General features: G+C 32.5%; 1 protein-coding gene across 1 annotated transcript; it reads left to right on the top strand.

Annotated features, from left to right (window-relative positions):
* Positions 1–3486: 3486 nt before the first annotated feature.
* Positions 3487–24047, top strand: LOTGIDRAFT_143393 (hypothetical protein; the record flags this gene model as incomplete). The annotated part of the gene is made up of 31 exons (XM_009053856.1): positions 3487–3641; positions 4074–4162; positions 4992–5069; positions 5351–5446; positions 5996–6085; positions 6711–6820; positions 7125–7283; positions 7761–7837; positions 8364–8451; positions 8761–8820; positions 9161–9235; positions 9661–9796; positions 10087–10226; positions 10572–10640; positions 11275–11346; positions 11685–11889; positions 12398–12591; positions 13168–13276; positions 13920–14082; positions 14658–14738; positions 17021–17116; positions 17548–17632; positions 17794–17949; positions 18425–18654; positions 19126–19258; positions 19741–19839; positions 20130–20252; positions 20887–20974; positions 21616–21709; positions 22608–22758; positions 23814–24047. Coding segments are annotated over 31 exons (3735 nt in total), but the record flags the coding sequence as incomplete, so codon positions are not given.
* Between the last annotated feature and the right edge of the window lie 1934 nt (positions 24048–25981).

The raw sequence follows: 25981 nt of genomic DNA on the forward strand, positions 1-25981 counted from the left end.
TCTTTTTATCTTGAAGATTTTCTGTACTGGAAACTTCCACTTCACAAGAAGTTTCAGTACCGGTACTGGATATTGCACTACACTGTGGAATATTTTCCAAATGACTAGAATTTTCTGCAACAGGTTTAAAGTCCAGGCAGACATTTTTAAGATTAGATTGAAGATCAAGTAAGTTTTCTTTCACAAATTCAATAGTTTCAACTGATCCATTTTGGTGACGTTTCTGAATTTTCAACTTTTCCTCTGCCTGAAAGAATAAAATCAAAGCTTTCATAGATTTTGATTGAAATTAACAATATTACTGGTCACTTATGCTAAGAGATATACGGATTTCGGACACTAGCCAATTTTTTGACAGGCCTACTGCAAAATCGGGAGATATCTGGCATGTTTGATCGAAAGACTTCCTGATGTACATTGTAGGTAATTGCACGTGTTCCCAATAAATTGTTGTGACCTAGTTAAAGGTCAACCAATAGAATTTTTTTTTCTAGATGACATAAGCTTATTGTTTACAGTAGCTCTAAGCCGCTTAAGAGTCAAGACACCCCAGTCGTGATAAAAAATTGGGAAGTGAGCGTTGACTATACTTTCTGATAAGATGGCGTCCAAAAATCGTACGGCGTTATGTCAAAAAGTCGGCAAGAGTATGCCACCCTTAAACCAGAAAGGCATCTGATCAAAATAAACACAATAAGAACTAAACAATGTAAACAAAAATTCTAGAAATAGTTAAGAAAAATGTAAGCTACAGCATATGTGTGAAGCAACTTATCTTTGCACATGCAAATTTCCATTTGGCTTGAATGTACTTGTCATCGGACCTCATAATCATAGTTTCTCCCAAATAATCATTAAAGATGGGTTTCTTTATTCTAATTTATGAAAATGCTAATATCTATATGAATAGAGAGTAGAGTTGTTCTAATGACTTGGAAAAATGTCAGTTTGCTTTACATGTACATAATTAATTCATAATTAGCTAAATTAGAAGAGAATTATCAGCAGAATTCCAATGAGTGACCGATCAAGGAAGGTCAAAAAGTCTTTTTTCTTTCCAAAACTGTAAGCTTACATTTATGATCAATTGGTTAAAACTCTTAATTATATGCAATAAGAACATAATGATATGATTAAGAATACATGATAATTCATTAGAAACACCAATTAATTAAATAGGTTGCTTAATTTGACATTACAAAATAAGGAAACCTATCTTTAAATCATGTTATAAACTTACAAAAATAATTCAAAATTACCTGATGAAATTCTTGCTGTAGTTTTTCAAGTTGTAATTTCAAGTCTTCAATCTGTTGATATTGTAGAGATATCTGTTCATCACGATATTTTACAGATTCTTTTAATCTTTCACTTAATCTAATTATTATTTCATCTCTTTTCTTAATTTCACTCTGAACATCTATTGCCTACAAAATATAATGTCATTTCAATTTAAAGGGATAGATCCTTGGCTCCCATTTTGGATTTTTGGGGGTACTTGCGGTGTGTGGCCCTCCCCCTAAAAAAAATTTCTTATCTGGGAAGGCAGAGAATGCATCTCTTTGGATTTTGGCTGAGAAAATAGAATAAATTGTTCCTTTTTTCTGTCCTGAGGGAAAGGGAGGCATGGCAACATTCTCCCACTCCCCCCCCCCCCCCCTTCCCTCCTAAATATGCCACTGTTTTAGACTATGATGTAATTATCTGAAGCTAATTATGCAATAGAAATTGATACACACTGCCATTTTAAATAAAGCTTAACTTTACCTTTATATGTCAGATCTAAAGCCTTTTATTTCTAAAAAGTGAATGAGAATTTAAACTTACCCTTGGAGATGTCTTTTCACTTAAAATAACTGTATTATCATCCATTTTTTTTTATATTTTGGCGAATTTTACTCTTTTTTTTTCAAAGTATTTTTGTAACATTTCATCTTTTCTCATTCTAAAAGATAGAAAGAAAAAAACATGAAAATTTCTGCTAATTTCCACAAAGGCACAAACATCTTCTGAGTGTTATAAGTACCAATACCTATAAGTTTACATATTTATTACTGTACTTAATTACAATGCATAAGCTAATAATCAGCAATTCATAGCAAAATCTTTGAGTTGGCACCTTGCTGAGCTTGAATAAAGCGTTATGTTAACTAAATGTAGGCAGAGGCTTTGTTAATTGGATATAGAAAGAAATGATATTTTATGTACTTCGTAATTGAAAGCAGACATCAGTCTTTTTAGAATAAAGTCTTTTAATGAGTTTATGTTGTGAGGATTTTTTTTTAACACAGTGCAATTTGTAAACTTATGAATTACCTCAAATAAGCTTAAGTATAATATGTGTTTAAAAATACACAATAATTAATATCAATTTGAAATAGAGAGCCTACAGATAAAAAAAATAAGAACAAAGACTCACTGAAGTCGAGAATGCCAAGATGACGTAAATCGTTGTCCGAATCATGAATGTCTCACTTTCGGGGCACCATAATGCAATTTTTTTAAGCGATTGATTGACTCAAAGTTTCGCAGTCGTACTCTTTATAGCATACCAGAATGACAAACAATTACCAAATAGGATTATGATAGCTTAAGCCTGTGGAATAATTGAGAGTTCATAAAAAAAATATTTGAGAAAACGGAAAAATAATAACTGAAATTTTACCGGAAGTTGTTTCATGATTAACTTTTTTTACAGAGTTGCCTCCCTTATGATCCATGTACATACCAAACCGTCCCCTGAAATAGTGCCTATCTATATTCCAGAATAATTACGTTTGATGATAAGATCATACCAAAGCAGCCTATATATTTTAACTTATAGACATTCTTTTAGATGACAGGCATATTGGTTGTCATTTGATAACAAATTGATCCAGGTCAAATCGGACATTGTTCTTAAGGACGAGTTGACTTACGGAAATTAAGAAAACGGAAGTAGTGGTCTGTTTTTCGCGGGAGATTGCTCGTGAATTTCCCTACTTATTATTTTCAGCAAATATCAGCTATTTTGGTGGATTTTCCATAATGTCAGCAAAGAAACCACAAAATACTTTATTCTCATACTTTAGCAAAACCCCTCCTGCCAAGCAAAAGGACGAAAACGTCCTGTCACAGAAAAAGTCTCCGAACTTTGACCGATTCTTGGATGTAAACAAAAATTCCACCACAAAAAATGCTTCAAAAATGGGTAAAAATTCCCCAGCAGTAAATTCAGCAAAGAAGAAATCTGTCGATTCTAAGAATGTTCCAGAAAATGGGGGTAAGGACATAATGGTAGCATACCTGTGTACTGGTACTATCAAGATGGAAGGGTGGGGGTGGGGGTTGGGTGCACAACCCTTAGATTTGACTGATCACTGCTGATCACTACCAAAAATTTCTGCTACTGGAACTAGGAGATGGAAGAGGTTAAAAATTAAAAGTAGTTCTACTTCTAGTTGTTATGAAGTAGTCACATTTATCATTTCAGGATTTGAATTATTTGATGTGGTGTGGGCCAAGTTAGAAGGATATCCATGGTGGCCTAGTTTAATTTGCAATCATCCAACATTGGAAAAATTCTTCAAAGGAGGGAAAACTCCAGAGGTTCATGTTCAATTTTTTGACAATCCAACTAGTAGAGCTTGGGTCAAAGTAAGGTATGATTTACATTTTAACAGTTGATATTGTATTATCTGACACAGGTTTTCAATTGAAACTATCGGTTATCAGTTAATTAGAAGGAAAATAAGGATTAGGGTTTGCATGTTACTGCTCTGTAACACCTGTCATCACCTGACTTGGTTTGATAACTCCACATATTTGATAGTGGATTTTTTATTGCCAGTTTAAAAAAAATAGGTCCACCATTTTTTTTACCAATCATACCATAGTCTCAGAAATCCGAAATGTAGTTAAGCAAATCAGTAATAGTATTCACAGCTGAACGTTGAAATTTGAGCCTTACGACTCGTCTTTTCTTAAGACATTGTCATATATAGAAAAGATATATAGAAAAATAGGAAAAGAAATTCCTAGTTTGCCCCTGTTTATTATAAAATAATGATTTGATTAATTTTGTTATTACTCAGAAATATAAGGCCATTTAAAGGATCTAAAGATGTTGAATGTCAGAAAGGGGGAGTGTTTTATACAGTTAATACCAGTATATTTGGTCCAGGTAATTACTCTTTTATTTCTTGTTCGACAAAAGAAAAGATAAGCTTATTGAAAAAATTTGCACACATGCCACGAATGTAACTGAATGCATTGACATACTTCCTGTGCCAACATCTTTAAAAACATCTCATCTGGCTTTGTAAAAGTCTTTATTTCTTTTAAAGGAGTACCTTCACTATCCGTTCGACCAATCATACCTTAGTTTCAGTTTTTATCTTACATAATCACTAATAGTGTTCACAGCTTATCGTCTAAATTTGAACCTTCAAATCCATGTGTATCCATAATTATTCACGTTTGAAAGTTAAAAATTTGACTCAAATTTTAGTGAGACTATGCCATATATAGAAAACACATATATAAAGAAATAGACAGTGAAATTTCTAGTTTAAGGTTATTTGAAGGGATTATGCGATATTCGTGCGTTTTAGTAATTCTTAAGACTATTAAAGAACAATAAAGACCCAAATCAATCCCCGAAAATGCTGACTGTTCTTCTTTAAGCGAATTGATTCATCTGAAACCTTCTCCAATGCATTTTGTCTGTTGTGTATATTATAAGGAGTAAAGGTGACAAAGTTACAACAAGCACTATCACAGAACTTTTAAGTTCTGAAAATTGTTTTAACAAAATGTGTGTTAATAATTTAATGTTTGTAAATCTGGGTTCTGTATACTTTAAACTGTAGATAAGATTTAAATTAAACCAAATTCTTAAAAAAAAAACAATGGAAACAATATTTGGCAATAATATTATGAGAAAATGGATATTATGAAAAATTGCATGTTGAAATAAAGGAAAATATTTTGAAGAAAGGTTTATATTATAGGTTTAGAGCAAGGTGATAAAGCTTTAGAAATGGAGAGATCTAAGAGAAGTGAGTTATTAGTAGAATTACAACCTTCTAGTGATGAAGACATGGATTTTGATCGTAAGTTACAGTTTTAACTCTCATATTTTCATTTATAAAAAATGAAAATGCTAAGACTTATATGAATAGAAAGTAAAGGTGAAATACCAGTTTATCTCACATGTCCATAATTATGTCATAATTATCTAAATTAGAAGAGAATTACCAGCAGAATTCAAATGAGTGTTCAAGAAATTATTTTCATCATCACTAGTACTAGGTAGACAATGTAAAATTCGTTTTTCAAGTTTATTCATCTCTTAATGGCTAAATTTCAGCTGAAATATTCGATGATGAGATGAGTGAAAATGAAGGTAATAATAGTAAAGAAAACCATAATAACTCAACAGAAGTTACAACTGAAAAAAAGGTTTGTATTTGGACAGTATTACAATATATAGTATTGTCAAGTAACAAAATGATGTGGGTTCTTTTAAGACTGCAAATATTTTTCAAATCTGCTTGAAACAGTATTGAAATGAATAGAGTTTTACATCTGCGACGGGGAATGCCATGCAGTGTGCAGTGAGGGAAATTTTGGCAGCACACCAGTGGTAGCGTACTCTTTTGCAAACTATTGATGGATCGAACGTACACAGCCTGTAGCACACAGGGCCTCGGTTCATTGTCACAACCGAATGACAAGACGCTTTTTCCATGTCAGCCCCTCTTACCTGTTATCAATAAAATGGGGGTGGGGAAAATGGGTTGAAAAAACCCAAAATATTATCTCCACCTTTGCTTGGATTGAACCCTGGACCTTCAGATTAGCAAGCAAGCGTCTAATTCACAGTGCCACCACAGCTCCCTACATGAAACAGAGCAGCAGTTACATCATCATGATGATAATCAGGTCATGGACAATATTTTTCACAATAACAATATTTCCACTGTTTTCCAGACTCCTAGTAAGAAGACTCCAGTCAAAAGAAATAGTAGACCAGAACGTTCAGTAAAATCTCAAAAGAAGAGAAGAAGAATTATGCCCTCTGCTGACAGTGATGAGGAATCTGGTAATATTGTCTTGAACACAATTGTTTCAGTCACGATATAAATGTGTCATCTGATACATATTTGCCAATTATGATACAAATGTATCATCTACAACACAAATGTATCATCTACAACACAAATGTATCATCTACAACACAAATGTATCATCTACAACACAAATGTATCATCTACAACACAAAATATAATATGTGCATTGCAATTTGGTAAATACTCAAAAATGAAATGAAATCAATGGAGTTTTACGTCCTACTTTTCTGCACCTGTGGGCTAATGAAGACGGGCAATGCCATGCAGGGTGCAATGAGGGAAATTTAGCCAGGACAGTGGCATTAGCCTGCTCTTTTTCGATTTTTCGTTTTTCTTTAACGTGCACAGAATGTAGCACACAGGGCCTCGGTTTATTGTCCCAACGACTAGACGCTTTTTCCATGTCGGCCCCTCTTACCTGCATAACTGACAGGGGGAAACCGGGTATTATCTCGACCTATGCTGGGATTGAACCCTGGACCTTCAGGTTAATTGAGCAAGCGTCTAACACACTGAGCCACCGCGGCTCCTTAGTAAATACTAAAGATTTTATAGATGAAATAATTAAGTCATATATATGTTCATAATTTTCACTAGGTGATGAGTTTAAACCTGCTAGTGATGATAGTGGAGATGAGTCAGCTAGTTCTGGTGTTGATGAAGATGATGTTTCAGACGCTGATGTACATTCAGAACCAGAATCACCGGTCAAAGTATGTTAACTTGACAGACATCCTTAAAGGGATTGTTAAGACGTTTCCTAAATTTTGTATATGTATCCATCATGTATGGCGAAACATTGGTAGCAGCTAATGAACTTTTCATATGAGAAAGTATATCAATCATAAGATGTCTGACTGAAAATTGGAATGGTGCAAGTTGATGCTATCAGTGTCCCTCATACACATAACAAATTTAGAAAATCTCTTTATAAACTCAGAGTTTACATCTGAACATTGCTTTATTTGATAATTCTCAATTTTTTTACGGTAAATTTTATTTAAGAGCAAGAAAAGAAAACGTGAAAGTCAACCTAACAGAAATAAGAAAGTTAAGAAGGAAGATGATAATAGTGAGAAGAAATCGAGTTATCAACCAAATGTATCTATTAATACCAAATCTAAACTGTCTCTATTCTCGGCACCTGACTCGGTAAGAAATTTGTGCAGGGTTTTCAGCTATCTATTAGTTTGAAGAGAAAGAAGGGGAAATTTAGATGTCTAGAATAACTTAAGTTACATGGTTAATTCCCTCAGAGACCCTGGGTTAGCTACAGGCCTGTTAAAGGCACAGATGCACTATTTTTGGGGATTGATTTTCAGTCTTGAATATATGTAATTAGTCCTCTGAAGTACAGGAAATGTATAAAAATCACATAATTCCTTTAAAAATACTTCAAACTAGAAATTTTACCATAGATGTATTTTTTATATATCACAGAGTAGTCGTCATTTTAACATTCAAATGCAGATAATTCTGGACACACATGGACTTTTGACGGTGAGCTGTGAACACAATACAACTGATAAAAAATCCTGTTTCGGAGACAAAAAAAAAAATGGTGCTCAGTCCCTTTAAAGCCTTCTTCTTACAAGAACAATTCTGCTTCCATGGCATGTTTCAATGTATGGTTTGTCTATTTTGTAGGTCAATGAATCTGGTAGTGGAGATGGTAACAATTTCCCTCATCTTAAATTCGACTTCCTTCAACCAGAAAATATCAGGTAAGTCAATTTCGACACTGAAAAGGCACTATTGTCCCATCTTCTTTGTGTCATCAGTTCATTTAAAGGTATACTACCTCTTAGGATGACCAAAAAAGTGAAATTTTTAAACTTGATTAAAATGAGTTTTTGTTCATCAATGGACTTACCTGGTATCATAACTATACAACAGAATCTCTCTATAATCTAATAAATCTATAAAACTAAGTAATAATCCATTAAACTAAGTAATTTTAAAACATGCTTAGAAGTGTATTTCAATAATTATTTAGTTTAATGGATGAACTGCATTTATATATAGAAATTATATTCTTTAGTCATGACACCTAGTAAGTCTAACTGATGAATATATACTCTTATTGACCAAGTTTGAGATTTTATATTTTATAGTGTTTATACTGCTTGTAGTGTTAACAAACGTTTATACTTCTGTGTCTGCCTGGAATCATCCTTTACTTTTGACCATTGATAAGCTGAATGACAACTGATGACCTTTTACAGTTTAATAATCAATGTTTATTTGTAGAGATATTAAAGGAAGAAAGAAGTCTGATCCAGAATATGATCCACGAACTCTTCATCTTCCTGATGGCTTCCTTAAGAAACAAACTCCAGTAAGATAATATGTCAATACTTAAAAGTGAATGTAAAGAGGTTTTCTAAACTTTTTATGTGTATCAATTTACATCAATTATTCTAGACACACATGGATTTGAAGGTTCAAATCTTGACGGTGAGCTGTTTGGATCAGCTAAAAAATTCACATTTCTTAGACTAAAGTATGATTGGTCAAAAAAATGGCGCATCCATCCCTTTAAGTAAACTTCAATATCAAGATTTATAGTTGAAGTAGATTTATGTAACTTATAGATTATGAAGTATAGATTGTTTATTTTCACTAATTTAAATATTATTTTTGACAGGCTATGAGACAATGGTGGGAACTAAAATCACAATATTTTGATACAGTCTTATTTTTCAAGGTCAGTATTTTGTTGCAAGGTTTATCTGACTTGGTGAAAGCAGACGTATTAATTAGATTGCAATTGTTTGAATGAAAGCATGGCACACCACTGTTTGGGTTGGGTTTTAAATCCCAACTGCCCTAACACCTCAACCTCTTATAAAAATTTGCCCCAAAATAAGCAATTCGTAATACGAAACAAAACATTTTCAATTTGGTGGAATTTTTGGTGACGTCAATATTATGGATTCATTTCTTTTTTAAAAAGGAAATGTTTCATTGGATGATTTCTGAAATCCTTCAAATATTAAATGATGAAATTCTTTAAATTAAACTGAGTAAATGTTATTATTTTGTAGATGGGTAAATTTTATGAATTGTTTCATATGGACTCTGTGATTATTGTCAATGAATTAGGTCTGATTTATATGAAGGTAAGTGATATAATACATGGTAATTATCTAGTATTTTAATTGAAATCAACTATTTCTCACTACACAAATTATCAGACAGACAATAATAGGCTTGAAATGATCCCAGCATGTATTATATGTCTCCCAATTAGAGAGTTCTGAACAAGTTCCCTCTGTTCAAAATAATCCCATCTATTTCCTTATCCGCCATTTTGAATTCTGTCTGCACCAACTATTTTGTGGCACATGTGGAACACGTTCTGAACTCTATTCCAACTTGTTTTATTGAACGTTCTGTTGATTCCATAAATCCTGAACATGTAATACTCATCAATCAAGTGACCCGAAGATAATTGTAGGGGAAAAGGAAGTAAAAGTTGATTTTGAAAAGTGGTACCACCTGAGATGTTTTGTATTGAGAGTATTTAAAATAAATTTGTTTTCAGGGAGATTATGCTCATTCAGGATTTCCAGAAATAGCGTATAATCGTTACGCTGACGCTCTAATTGGTAAAGGATATAAAGTAGGTCGGTGTGAGCAGACAGAAACACCAGATATGATGGCTGAAAGATGTAAACAAAGTGAGTAGGATACAAAAAAATATTAGAAATATTAAAACAGAACTTGAATCATGTTGTTACTCAGAGTTTCACGCTATGTGACCTTCAGATAACTGACCTATTTTCAGTCCCTACTGAAGTTAGACTAGAAGAACTTATTCTCATGTCCATACTTCAAGAACGTTTGTTTAAAGAAGTGTGCTCAGGGGCATTAATGATGGAAAGTTTTTCAGTTAAACACAAGTTACATCATTTGGTTTTACATTTTTTCCTTTTTCTGAATTTTCAATTCCGCCTTTTACTTATTTCAGCTTGTGGAGCTACTAAGTTTGATAAAGTAGTTAAAAGAGAGTTATGTCAGATCGCTACTCAGGGTACTAAAACATACCAACATTTAGATGGTGATTGTACTAGTTCACAAAGTACCTATTTACTAGCTATAGCTGAAAAGGTATAATTAAGAAATATAACTTCTATGGATTATCTTAATTAACGATGTTCTGAGTGTGGCCAACAATCGATTGAGGGTCATGAAAAGTCAAACGATTCCCAATTGAAAGTTGCCAATGTATGTGATAAAGCATATTTCGTGATAAGTGACGTCATCTAACACTTAGTTTTAGTGGAACTGCAGAAACCACAAGCGTCAGATTGAAAATTTGAATGGTGGAAATTGATGCTATCAGTACACATACAAAATTTTTTAAAAATCCTTCACGATCCCTTTAAGAGGCCATTTTGGATTATTCCAATGAGGGGGTCCCTTAATGCAGTTTCTATGGTAATTATATTTCAGTGTAACAGTAGTGATGATTGTAGTTTGTATGGTGTATGTTTTGTTGATACATCAATAGGACTCTTTCATGTAAGTATACCAATGTCCTATTAGTATTACAGAGAGTGTCACAGGACTCAAATTTGGGGATTTTCAAACCACTGATTAATGTCGTAATTCGTAATACTCAGAATGTCAGAATATTGAGAGTTTTTTTAAACTGACGCAAGAAGGAATCAATTGGAACCAAAAATTTAGTCGGACTATGCAGAATGTTTTAAAAATCTACATAATCTAAGTTAAGAAACAAATGGTACTTGGACACTTTAAAGGGACAGGTGCACCATTTTTTAGAACCAATTGTACCTTAGTCTCAGAAACGGGAATTTTTTTAGCTAAGCCAATCAGTTATAGTGCTCACAGCTCACTGTCAAAATTTGAGCCTTCAAATCCATGTGTGTCCAGAATTATCAACGTTTGAATGTTGAAATGATGACTCATCAATTTAAGATACTCTGTGATATATAGAAATAGTGAGTAAAATTCTTAGTTTGAGATATTTTTGAAGGAATTATGCCATATTCTTACATATCTAGTACTTCTGAAGATTTTTTACATTTATAGAACACTCAAATTAACAACCAAAATGGCGCATCTCTCCCTTTGAAGAATGAATTGTTAATTGTCCATGTTGATGATCATTTGTATTTTGTATTTGTTACAGATTGGTCAGTTTAAAGATGACCGGCATTGTTCTAGATTACGAACATTAATAGCTCATTACTGCCCCTCTCAGGTTGGTGGTTTATTTTAACTTAATGGCAATTTACATCCTACTTTTCTGCACCATGTTGGCTAGTGAAGACAGCCAAAGCCATGCAGGGTACAATGAGGGAAATTTTGCCTGAATAATGGCATTAGCCTGCTCTTTTTTGATTTCCAACTTAAGGATCTTTAATGTGTAAAGGAGGTAGTTCCTACTCTCCAGTTTAAGGTGGCGCTCGATTGGAGAGTTCTGAACAGGTTTCAATTCTGCCTCCAATTGATCAGGTCCTGAATGTGCAGAACTCACCAATCGAGCGGCCCCCAGTCTCTTAGTAATGATGTAAAACTATTTGATTTTATTTTATTTAGGTTTTATATGAAAGAAATAAGCTGTCTCAACATACCAATAGCCTCCTCAATACCAATCTTACCTCGGTCATTAAAGAGTCCTTGTCGTCCGGTAGTGAATTCTGGGATAGCAGTAAAACATTGAAATTCCTAGCAGAAGGTGATTACTTCAAGGAAAATGATGAATTTGTGTGGCCAAACATCTTAAAAACAATGTTAGCTGATGGTAGGTAGAAATATATTTTGGATTTGGCGGGACATTCTGGTGTTTCTTAGGAAAATACTTCATTTTGGAATCTGTTGGCAGATATGTATGCATCATTTTCTAATCAGCCGGGTGATGCGCGATTGGAGAGTTCTGATCAGGTTCCGTCTGTTCCAATTCTGCTCTTTAACGAATTGTCTGAAATTAGAATATGTCACATTCAAAATTTTCCCAGTTATTTCCTTCTCTGCTATTTTGAATTCTGTCTGCACCTACTATTTTTTCAGCACACTTGGAAACAGGTTCTGAACTCTATTCCAACTTGTTTTATAGAACATTCTGTTGATTCCATAAATCCTGATTGGGCAGAACCATAGAGTTATATATAAGTCTATGGGCAGAACTCACCAATCAGGTAACCCCCTTGTGGTGTATATAAGCTAGCTATAAGTTCATTAGTAGCTATGTAACTAGCTATAAGTTCTCTAGAAGCTATGTATTTATATTGTATATTATAACTGTTTTCTAGGTGACAGTATGGGTATGACAGCTAGTGATAACTATGAGCTAGCTATAAGTTCTCTAGGAGCTATGACTTGGTATCTACAGTACTGTTTACTGGATGAAGAGTTATTGTCTATGAGAAAGTTTGAAGAATATAAACCATTAGATGAAACTGTTAAATCTAAAGATAGATCTGCTGTACTTAATCAAAAACACATGGTTTGTATTGACTTATCTCTGTTTATCACACAACCGTTCTGTTCCCGAGTTCATAACACAGGTTCATAAAAACAATATGAACTTGTGGCACAGGTTAATAACTGTAAATTAGGTCATATATTTATGCACCATGTAAACAGAACTACATGGCATTCTTTGTTCTAACTAATATAATTAAAAGTTTCAATTAAGTTATCACATGAAGGTATTTATCAAGATCTTACATTTGGAAGAAGGTGCAAAAAGGTGGATCTCAAAATAAAGGCCCAACATAGAAAAAGTGTACGAAATTTAAGAAAAATATGCGTTTATTGATAGGTGTGTGATAAATAGAATCTTTCACTCGTGCAAATGCAATATGAAATTGGTAATATGAGTTGCCAGATTTAATATTACCTAAGACTTGGCTAATATGACATTAGAACTTGTTTAAGCGATGTTTGGGATTAATGTTTAAGGGGCTAACTCTTTGATTCTGAAGAAATAGATTTTGATGATTAAGAGAGTATTTATTTGTATGATATTCTGATTAAATATTAAGCATTGCTTGCCAATAGAAAGTTTTTTGTTTTGTAGGTATTAGATGGTATTACACTGACTAATTTAGATGTTGCAGAGAATACTGTGTATGGTGATCAACAAGGGACATTACTCCAACAGCTTAACTTCTGCTCAACACCTTTTGGTAATTCTTTTATGTCCTAGAAATTTTGATTAAAACTCTATGGAAAAATACAAAAAATAATGACTAATTTTTTTAGTGTTTCCCAAATTGTTTTTGTTTGCGTAGAATTTGGAAATAGAAAACCAATGATGACATGTCAATAATACCTTGTATTCACATAGGGTTTGAATTTGACTGTTTTTCAGCAATTGGGTTTAAAGTTAATGACCCTTGGATTATTATCTTGCCATGAACTTCATTCACAATGGTTTTTATGTGTATAAGGGACACTGACGGCATCAATTTGTACCATTCCAATTTTCAATCAGGTGTCTGTGGTTCCTGCAATTCCACTAAAACAGTGTTTGATGACGTCCTTAAAAACGAAGGGTCTTATGTGATAAAACAAATTTTGCTATTAATGACGTCATCAAATACTTAGTTTTAGTGGAATTGCAGGAATCACAGATATCTGATTCAGAATTGGTATGGTGCAAATTGATGCTATCAGTGTCCCTGATGCACATAAAAAATGTAAGAAAACTTCTTTACAATCCCTTTAAGGGTTTTTTTTAAGTCAAACCAACATGATTTGTTTTAATGGTATATTACTTCAGGGTAAGACGCACACAGTCACTATCTTATGAATATATTTTATTATCAGGTAAAAGATTATTTAGAAATTGGCTATGTGCTCCATTGTGTCGCACTGAAGGTATAAACGATAGATTGAACGCTGTAGAAGATTTGATGGCTAATCCAGAATTAACAGAAGATATTGTAGAAATACTGAAAAAACTACCAGATATAGAAAGATTACTTAGTCGGTAGGTTCCAAAGTCCTTGAATTTTACATTTCAAAGTCCTTGAAATTTCACATTTGAATGTCCTTGAAATTCTCATTATAAATTCCTCTGATTTCTCCTATAAAAAGTTGAATTTTTCATTTCAAAGTCCTTGAATGTCATATTTCAAAGTCCTTAAATTTTATATTTCAAAGTCCTTAGAATTTATATTTCAAAGTCCTTGAATTTTGTATATCAAAGTCCTTGAATTTTATACTTAAATGTCCTTGAAATTCTTATTATAAATTCCTATGATTTCTCATTCTTTGAATTTTATATTTCAAAGTTCTTGAATTTTTTTACGAAGTCCTTGAGGTTTTTTTTTAACAAAATCCTTGAATTTTCAATTAAAAATTCTTTAAAATTCTCATTTTAGTTTCCTTGAAAATTTCAAGAGTCACTGAAATTCTCATTTCATAATCAGTGAAATTATCATTTCATAGTCCCTAATTTTTGGGAAATTCTCATTGTAGATTCCTTATAATTCTTTTTTTTTGAAAGTCTTTGAAAATCTTAAATCTAATTCTAAATAGTAAAATGATGGTATTTATTTGTAGTATCCATGTATTAGGATCAGCTAATCGTAGTAAAAGTCACCCAGATAGTAGAGCTATATTATATGAGGAAGTTACTTACAGGTAAGGGGCTTCTTTAGTATCAAATATTTCTGGGATTTGTCAAACCATGTATTAGACCTCCAAAGCCCCCCTCCTCCACCATGCTGGCATCAACAAGATATATATCGTGATATTGTGTAATGGAATAACAATTAACATTTTATCTTCAAAGTTCCTATATATATTAATTTATAACTTTATAACTGTGATATTTGGTTATATAGTTGATAGAAGTGGTTAACGTCCATTGTCTTATAATAGTTTCTATATATATTAATTTATAACTTTATAACTGTGATATTTGGCAATATAGTTGATAGAAGTGGTTAGCATCCATTGTCTAATAAATAGTTTCTATATATATTAATTTATAACTTTATAACTGTGATATTTGGTAATATAGTTGATAGAAGTGGTTAGCATCCATTGTCTTATAAATAGTTTCTATATATATTAATTTATAACTTTATAATTGTGATATTTGGTAATATAGTTGATAGAGGTGGTTAGCGTCCACTGTCTTATAAATAGTTTCTATATATATTAATTTATAACTTTATAACTGTGATATTTGGTAATATAGTTGATAGAAGTGGTTAGCATCCATTGTCTTATAAATAGTTTCTATATATATTAATTTATAACTTTATAACTGTGATATTTGGTAATATAGTTGATAGAAGTGGTTAGCGTCCACATTCTTATAAATAGTTTCTATATATATTAATTTATAACTATATAACTGTGATATTTGGTAATATAGTTGATAGAAGTGGTTAGTGTCCACTGTCTTATAAATAGTTTCTATATATATTAATTTATAACTTTATAACTGTGATATTTGGTAATATAGTTGATAGAAGTGGTTAGTGTCCACTGTCTTATAAATAGTTTCTATATATATTAATTTATAACTTTATAACTGTGATATTTGGTAATATAGTTGATAGAAGTGGTTAGTGTCCACTGTCTTATAAATAGTTTCTATATATATTAATTTATAACTTTATAACTGTGATATTTGGTAATATAGTTGATAGAAGTGGTTAGTGTCCACTGTCTTATAAATAGTTTCTATATATATTAATTTATAACTTTATAACTGTGATATTTGGTAATATAGTTGATAGAAGTGGTTAGCGTCCACTGTCTTATAAATAGTTTCTATATATATTAATTTATAACTTTATAACTGTGATATTTGGTAATATAGTTGATAGAAGTGGTTAGCGTCCACTGTCTTATAAATAGTTTCTATATATAGTGATTTATAACTTTATAACTGTGATATTTGGTAATATAGTTGATAGAAGTGGTTAGCGTCCACATTCTTATAAATAGTTTCTATATATATTAATTTATAACTTTATAACTGTGATATTTGGTTATATAGTTGATAGAAGTGGTTAGTGTCCACTGTCTTATAAATAGTTTCTATATATATTAATTTATAACTTTATAACTGTGGTATTTGGTAATATAGTTGATAGAAGTGGTGAGTGTCCACTGTCTTATAAATAGTTTCTATATATATTAATTTATAACTTTATAACTGTGATATTTGGTTATATAGTTGATAGAAGTGGTTAACGTCCATTGTCTTATAAATAGTTTATATATATATTAATTTATAACTTTATAACTGTGATATTTGGTAATATAGTTGATAGAAGTGGTTAGTGTCCACTGTCTTATAAATAGTTTCTATATATATTAATTTATAACTTTATAACTGTGATATTTGGTAATATAGTTGATAGAAGTAGTTAGCGTCCACTGTCTTATAAATAGTTTCTATATATATTAATTTATAACTTTCTAACTGTGATATTTGGTTATATAGTTGATAGAAGTGGTTAGCGTCCACTGTCTTATAAATAGTTTCTATATATATTAATTTATAACTTTATAACTGTGATATTTGGTAATATAGTTGATAGAAGTGGTTAGTGTCCACTGTCTAATAAATAGTTTCTATATATATTAATTTATAACTTTATAACTGTGATATTTGGTAATATAGTTGATAGAAGTAGTTAGCGTCCACTGTCTTATAAATAGTTTCTATATATGTTAATGTTATAACTTTATAACTGTGATATTTGGTTATTTAGTTGATAGAAGTGGTTGATGTCGAGCATCTTACAAGTCATTGAAAAACAGTTTTTTGATTTTTCACCAACTTAAAAAAAATCCTCTTTTTTTAAGGAATGAGAGGTATCTCTCATTATACAATATATTGTACCAGCACCAGAGATAACATGTTTCCTGCTGTGCTCTAGGTCTGCCTTTTATTTTTGTAGCAAGAAGAAAATAGAAGATTTTTTAAGTACTCTTGGAGCTTTTAAATCCTCATTGAACATCATTAAACAATGTAAAAAAAGTTCAGACAACTTCAAGTAAGTGTATGACAATTAGTTTTGGGGTTTTAAGCCTTTTTGTCCCCAAAAATGCATTTGATACCTCTTTGGAAAATATGCTGTATTTTGATCAATCATACTTTAGTCTCAGAAATGCAAAATTTTTAGCTAAGCAAATCAGTAATAATGTTCACAGCTCATTGTGGAAATTTAAGCCTTCAAATCCATGTGTGTCCAGAATTATCTGCGTTTGAAATTCGAAAAGATAAGTTGTCTTTTCTTGAAAGACATATACAGAAATTGGAAAAAAAAAATTCCTATTTTGAGATATTTTTGAAGACATTGTGCAATTTACGTACATTTCTAGTACTTCTGAAGATTATTAACATATTTTCAAGACTAAAATCAGCCCCCCAAAATTGATTAATAACTTGATTTGTTGTTATCTAATTATCATTTGATTTTTTCAGATCAAAGATATTAAAAAAGAGTGTTACCATGGAAACTGATGGCGGCCATTTTCCTGATATCCATGAAAGTTTGAAATTTTTTGATGTAAGTGTAAACAGACTCCATTATTGGAATTTTTAGCAGATTATTTGATAATGTATTTTCTTAAAGGTTAAAATTAGAGCAGAGTTTTTTTCCCTGGAGGTAATATTAAATATTTGGGGATTTTTTGTTGATTTGATCCATGTTCCATCTTTGTATTTCAGGCTGCATTTGACCATGATAAAGCTCGTAAAGATGGTATTATTATACCTAGTAAAGGAGTGGATGAAGAATATGATACAGCTACTGTTGATATCTTATCTATTGAAGATAAACTCAATTCCTATCTTGATTCTCAGAGAAAAGCTTTAAGTTGTAGGGTAAGTATATCAGTTGGGGGTGAAAACTGACATTCTCCAGGACTAAAACACCTGCAGCCACTCTTGTCTTGTCAGTCAGTTAGTTTGCTTAAATAAGTTAAGGAGCTACTCAGTGAGTTAGACGCTTGCTCACTAACCTGAAGGTCTAGAGTTCAATCCCAGTGTAGGTCGATCTAATACCTTCAGATTTTTCAACCTAGTTTCCCCCTGTCAGTGATGTAGGTAAGAGAGGCTGACATGGAAAAAACGTCTAGTCATTCAGATAGGACAATAAACCGATGCCCTGTGTGCTTCAGGCTGTGCAGGTTAAAGATCCCTTGACAGTAGGAAAGTGAAAAAGAGCAGTCCTGCAAAATTTTCCTCATTGCACACTGCATTTACCCAATTAGGTGCTGATAAGTAGGATGTAACACTTCATTTCATTTTTTAGTATTTACCAAATTGCAATGTACAAGATTTGACTTGAATTTTGCAGGCGATGGTATATTGGGGTAGTGGTAAAAACAGATATCAAATGGAAGTACCCGAGGTAGCTGTTTGCCGAGTTCCCAATAATTATGAATTGATGTCATCAAAGAAAGGTTGGAAACGATATAGAACTACAGAAATAGAAGAAATGTTTACAGAACTAACAGATGCTGAAGATCGTAAAGATACAGCTCTCAAAGATGTCATGAGAAGATTGTTTTATAGTTTTGATGAAAGGTAAGAAATGGTGTACGTCTGCTTCTTTAACACTTAAATAGAAAGGCTCCACGTTTTGGGAGGTTGATTTAAGTCTTGAATACATGTAAATAGTCTTCAGATGTACTAGAAATGTACGAAAATCACATAATTTCTTCAAAAATATCTCAAACTAGGGATTTCTTTTCCTATTTCTATAGATGTCTTTAATTCTATATATGACAGTGTCTCAAGAAGGTTAGTCGTCTTTTTAACTTTCATACGCAGATAATTCTGAACACACATGGATTTGAATTTTCAATCATGTGATAAAGCATATTTAGCTATTAGTGATCAAACACATAGTTTTAGTGGAATTGCAGGAACCACACACGTCTGATTGAAAATCAAAATGGTGTAAATTGATGCTAACAGTGTTCCTGATACACATAAAAATTTAGAAAACCTCTTAACAATCACTTTAAGGTAGATTTTTTTTCCCTATTTTTGTAGACATAAGAAATGGAGTGGTGTGGTAGAATGTTTATCTGTATTAGATGTATTAGTATCTATGTGTAAATATAGCCAATGTACAGATGGTGCCATGTGCCGTCCTGAATTTATTACACCAGATACTGATACAGAGGTAAGTAAGGCGTACATTCCAATCTTAAAATCAAATTCAGCTCTGTTAAAGCTGAGCCATATCCATCAAAGTATATAATAATAGAAGAAAGAGATAGATTTCAGTTTTACCTCAGTTATAGACAGGGGTGGCTCAGTGAGTTAGAAGCTTGCTGGCTAACCTGAAGTTCCAGCGTTCAATCCCGGCAAAGGTCAAGAGAATTGGCCAACCTTTGGATTTTTCAACTGGCTTTTCCCCTGTCAGTGATGCAGGGTGATGTCAGATGAGGAGCTGACATGGAAAAAGCATCTAATCGTTAAGATGGGACAATAATGGGATGTGTGCTACAAGCTGTGCATGTTAAAGCATGTGCATGTTAAGTTGGATTGTCGTCTGCTAGTTGATAGGTGGGTTAGAATCCTCCTATACGTAAGAAAATTCTGATACCTTGTGCGTCTGCCTGATGTCGGCTTTCACCCCTGAATACCCCTAATTTTTTTCAGGCTTTTATAGAGATAAGAGAAGGAAGACATCCTTGTATCTGTAGAACATTTGGTGGTAGTGATTTTATACCTAATGATACAGTTATAGGAATCAAAGATGTAAGTTTAGAAGATTTTTTGTAGACATTAATGATGAAATGAAAGTCCAATGTAGTTTTAAAGATGGGTTTCCTTATTTTTTAGTGTCAAATTAAGAAAACTATTTGATTAATCGGTGTTTTTTATGAATTATCATATATTCTTTATCATTTTGTTTTGTTCAGAACATGCCAATCAGCCACCTATGTGAATATCATTATTTTGATTGGAAAACCACTGGACTGCCCCACTTGATTGCCTCTATATGTAATCATGATTATGCCTTTGCTCATCAGTTATTTTATTTATAGGAAGAAGATGAAGAAACTAGTTGCCATGACAACAGTAAGGTAGTCTTAGTAACAGGACCAAATATGGGTGGTAAATCTACCTTAATGAGACAAGTTGGTTTGATAACAATCATAGCTCAAATGGTAAGATGATCAGATGTTATTTGTTATTTTCCGGTTTTTTTTGTATCCCTACTGAAATTGGACAGGTAAAACTTGTTCTCATGTCTCAACTTTGAGACAAGTTTAAAGATGTGTGCTGTGGTGCATATAGTAACATTTGATATTATTATGTATTATTTGTTATTAAGTAAAATTTGTTATTTTCTACAGCTATGTTATTTTCTATAGGGATGTTATTTTATATAATATTATTTGTTATTTTCAATAGGGATGTTGTATAATTTGTTATGTAATATTTGTTATTTTCTATCGGATGTTGTTTAGTAATATTTGTTTTTTTCAATAGGGATGATATATAATTTGTTGTTATGTAATATTTGTTATTTTCTATCGGATGTTATTAAGTAATATTTGTTATTCTATATAGGGTTGTTATTTAGTAATATTTGTTATTTTCTATAGGGATTAGGGTGATTGAAGAGTAACAAGTTACTATTCAATGTAAGGCACTGGCACAGGGTTCTATAGGGTTGTTATTAAGTAATATTTGTTATTTATTATAGGGTTGTCATTTTCTGTAGGGACGTTATTTTCTATAGAGTTGATAGTAATACTTAATAGGTTGTTATTATGTCATATTTGTTATTCTCTACAGGGATGTTACGTACCAGCTGAGAAATGTAGATTAACACCTATAGATAGAATATTTACCAGACTAGGAGCTAGTGATAGAATTATGTCAGGTTAGTAACTCTTTCTACAATTCACAGGACTTCACAAAGTTGAAATAGTCAAAATTACCAAAACGGAAATGTTGGCTATTTAATTTCTTGATAGTTGCTTTTCCAGTTAATAGAGCTCAAGTGACGTTATTTTTAGAATAAATGCAATATTAGATAATTTTGTTTAGAATGAAAGCTGCAACTGACAGTCATTAAAAAAAAAATTGTTTGCCTTGTGATAATTTAAAGGTATACTACCTCTTATTATGATCGAAAAATTGAAAATTTTAAACTTGGTTAAAATGAGTCTTTGTTCATCAGTGGACTTACCTGGTGTTATACCTATACAACAGAATCTCTCTATAATCTAATAAATCTATAAAACTAAGTAATAATTCATTAAACTAGGTAATTTTAAAACAAGCTTAGAAGCATTTTTCAATAATTATTTAGTTTAATAGATATATCATCTTATATAGAGATTCTATTCTTTAGTCATGGTACCTGGCAAGTCCAACTGATGAATATATACACTTATTGACCAAGTTAGAGAGTTTGAGGTAGTGTCCCTTTAAGTAAATTTAGCTTTTATCTTGCCCTCCTGGTTTTCTGAACGATCAGTCCTAACCAATGTAGAATGTAATGAGTAACTGGCATTTCAGGTGAAAGTACATTTTTTGTGGAGTTAAGTGAAACATCATCTATATTACAACATGCAACCAAACATTCTTTAGTTTTAGTTGATGAATTAGGTCTGTATAAAATATTTATACCACTTTTCATTATGAAGTACTTACGTCACTAATGATTAATATACTTCCTCATGTGAAAAGTTCATTATCTGCCCTGATACCACTTTTCATTATGAAATACTTACTCACTAATGATTGATATACTTCCTCATGTGAAAACCATTATCTGCTACAATTACCAATATGTTGTTAAGATTTCGGGTTTTTATTTTGCGGTTCGGATTGTTAGTACTTTGTTTATTTATTCTCTACAATATAATCAACATATCTTGTGTATTTGGGGGAGGTGATGACTAAGCAAGTTTGATGCCTTCAGACTAATTTAATGCTTGTGACTAAACCATTTAAAGTTTGATGGAAATAGTAGAATTTTAACCAGGTTACTTCAATGCCATTGAAGTAGATAAATAAAAAGCCTTTAGCCATTTAGATAGGGCAATAAACCCATGTTGTAAGTGCCAAAAACCGAATTGATCTTACGATAGTTTGTGGAGCCGCTGTGGCTCAGTGAGTTGGACGCTTGCTCGCTAACCTGAAAGTCCAGTCCAGCATAAGTCGAGATAATACCTTCGGATTTTTCAACACGGTTTCCCTCGTCAGTTATGCAGGTAAGAGGGGCTGACATAGAAAAAGCGTCTAGACGTTCGGATGGGACAATAAACTGAGGCTCCATGTGCTACAGGCTGTGCATGTCAAAGATCCCTCGACAGTTTGAAATCGAAAAAGAGCTGACTAATGGCACGGTCCTGGCAAAATTTCCCTCATTGCACCCTGCATGGCGTTGTCATATTCATTAGCCCACTTGGTGTAGTAAAGTAGCAGTAAAACTCCATTCATTTTATTTCATTTAGTTTAATCTTTAGCTGAAATGTTAATATGGTTGTGTTTTGATTTGTAGGTAGAGGAACAGCTACCTATGATGGTACAGCTATAGCTTGTTCAGTAGTAGAAGAACTATCTCAAAACATCTCCTGTCGAACTCTCTTCTCAACTCACTATCATTCACTAGTAGAACAATTTAGTCATGATCACAATGTCCGACTAGGTCACATGGTAGGTATCATATACATTAACTGATTAAGCCGAAAGCACTGGCTGTGGTGTTAAAAAAGTTTTACTTTGAGGACTCAGTTGGCAGTGGGATAGTTCAGTCGGTAGCAAGTTGGATTGTTGTCTGAGAGGCGATTAGGTGTTGTGGGTTCAAATGCTACTCCAGGTAATGAAAATCCTGATGCCTGTGCGAGTGCTTCTGAGAGTCTGCCTAATGTCGGCTGTCACCCCCTAATACCCAAGTTGCTATAAAATGGATTTAGTCGCAAATTTGCTTAGGTGAACCTGATATTTTGGCCCTGCTAAAGATTTGAGACACGTTAGTTTTAGTGGAATTGTAGGAACCACAGACGTCACATTGAAAATTGGAATGGTGGTAATTGATGCTATCAGTGTCCCAGATACACATAAACAAATTTTAGACAACCTTTTTACAATTCCTTTAAAGATGGGTTCCATATTTTCATTCATTCATGAAAATGCTAATACTTATATGAATAGAAAGTAGAGGTGTTCTAGTGACTTGGAAAAATACCAGTTTGTCTCACATGTCCATAATTAATTCATAATTAGCTAAATTAGAAAAGAATTAACAACAGAATTCCAATGAGTGACCGATCAAGAAAGATCAAAAAGTATTTTTTGTTTATACAGACTGTACATATATGGACTTTTATGATTGGTTAAAATTCTTCATTATATGCAATAAGAACAAAATGATATGATTAAGAATACATGATAATTCATTAGAAACACCAATTAATCAAATAGTTAGCTTGACACTCTTGTATGATTGTAAGCATACATTCTGTTGTACAAGTGTAGGCATACATTCTGTTGTACAATTGTAGGCATACATTCTGTTGTATGATTGTAGGCATACATTCTGTTGTACAATTGTAGGCATACATTCTGTTGTAGATTGTAGGCATACATTCTGTTGTACAATTGTAGGCATACATTCTGTTGTACAATTGTAGGCATGCATTCTGTTGTATGATTGTAGGCATACATTCTGTTGTACAATTGTAGGCGTACATTCTGTTGTATGATTGTAGGCATGTATGGTAGAAAATGAAACAGAAGACCCTTCACAAGAAACAATCACATTTCTATATAAATTCATCAAGGGAGCATGTCCTAAAAGTTATGGATTCAATGCTGCAAGACTGGCTGATTTGCCAGAAGAGGTAAGAGATACGATTATTTTCTGTTTTGAATATACATCCCTTCAAGCAAGACAATTTCATAAATCAAAAATCTTGTCCAAACAATGTCAAAATGGGGAGTAAAAGTTGTATAGTACTGGACTCCTCCAAAGAGAAGTATCATCAGGTGTTTTGAAAGGAGTAAGCATGGTCTGTTCGCATGCAACACCAGCCACTACTGTAATATCTACTTGTCATCCATGATCTGACGAAATTGTAATGTAACTTGTGTTCAAGATCAATAAAATAGTCATCCAATCAAATTAAAGATTTATTGATACCTTTCTTTTAGCAAGACTAAACCCTATGCACTTATACTGCGAGCACACACACAGTTCTTGCAGTCGATTTTCGTCTCATATGAATCTTGAGTAAATTCTCATGTGTGCCTGTGCTTCCACAACTAGATTATCACGTTGTCGACAGGATTAATAATATCAAACCAGTTTCATATTTGTCGCTGATTGTTTTATCTTCTGCAAGACAGAGCGTCATCATCCAATCAGATTCATTTTCCTTAAAATTGCATGATCTGCACATGATTATTGACATAGTGGAAAACGACTGACTGGAGATTTTTTGTCTCCTTGTGAGTCGCAGCCAGTCAGTGAAACTCTTGACAAGACTTCTATTTACAGGTGATAAAGTCTGCTATTAGTAAAGCAAAAGAATTTGAAGATACAGTAGAAAAAAGAAAATCTCTTCGGTAAGTAGGCCTAAACTCTTTCAAAGAACAAGGCTAAAATATTTTGATCAGTAAGAATGCTGTAACATCTCTTGAGCTTTCCATTATGTGAAGGAGACATACAGAAATTGTAAAGAGATTTTTAAAAATTTTATGTGTATCGGGGACATTGATAGCATCAATTTGCACCATTTCAAACTCTTGTGGTTTCTACAATTCCACTAAAACTTTGATGTTTGATGACGTCACTAATCATCAAATATGCTTTATCATATATAGGCCCTTTGCGATTAGTGATGTCATAAAAACACTTAGTTTTAGTGGAATAGCAGGAAACACAGACGTCAGATTGAAAATTGGAATGCTGCAAATTGATGCTATCATTGTCCCCGATACACATAAAAAATTAAGAAAACTGTTTACAATGCCTTTAAATCATTGCAATCTTTATTTTCTTGTGGTTTATGCATTCATGTATCTAAAACTGATTACAGAAGACCATTAGGGGTAATCTAGTTTAGTAATTTAATGATATCTATGATTTCCATTCTAGATCATTATGGGACTTCAAATCTAAAGATCAAATTGAAAAATTGTTATGAGTATGATTAGCCTTTCAAAGAAGCAAATAAGTTTTCTTGTGGATAAAGATGAATGGACAGTTCAGTCCATCATTATGACTTGTATTGTTGTTAACTTTGCTCCAGAGGTTCCAAATGTGTACAGATACAAAAGGCTTTGTAATGGACTAGCTGCTAGACAGGATTCTTAAGCCTAACTTGTTATCTTTGTCAAAAATAGATTTTACCTTTAGGCAGACGTTACATGAACGATTCACTTTTCACGCCTCACGTTTAACTGTGTCATTTTTCCTGAAGGGTTACATAGGGTTTAACTTGGACTTTCGCAAGTTCAATTCACGAATAATGATTTCTTCGAATCATTCGTGAGCTCGCTCAGCAAATAAAATGAACCTATTGAAAATATGTAAGCAGTCCATATTGAAACACATTGATAATTCCTTGGGTCACGAATCAACCTGAAGCGTTCATTCCTATGTAACGTCTGCCAAAACATGGCATGGGCCTAAAAAGATGTAGGCTTCATTGTTATGGATAAGTTGTGAAAGAAATGAAAAATTTGTGTAATTGGGAAATATGAGGCCAGTAACTAATAGTGCTTTGAAGAGACAGGTGCGCCATTTGGGGTTGATTTGAGTCTTGAAAATATGTTAGTAGTCTCCAAAAGACCTAGAAATGTTCGAAAATCACATTATTACTTCAAAAATATTTGAAAAAGGATTTGAAGGCTCAAATTTTCACAGCGAGCTATG

This window comes from Lottia gigantea (genome assembly GCF_000327385.1).
Source record: "Lottia gigantea unplaced genomic scaffold LOTGIsca_201, whole genome shotgun sequence".
Lineage (NCBI taxonomy): Eukaryota > Metazoa > Mollusca > Gastropoda > Lottiidae > Lottia > Lottia gigantea.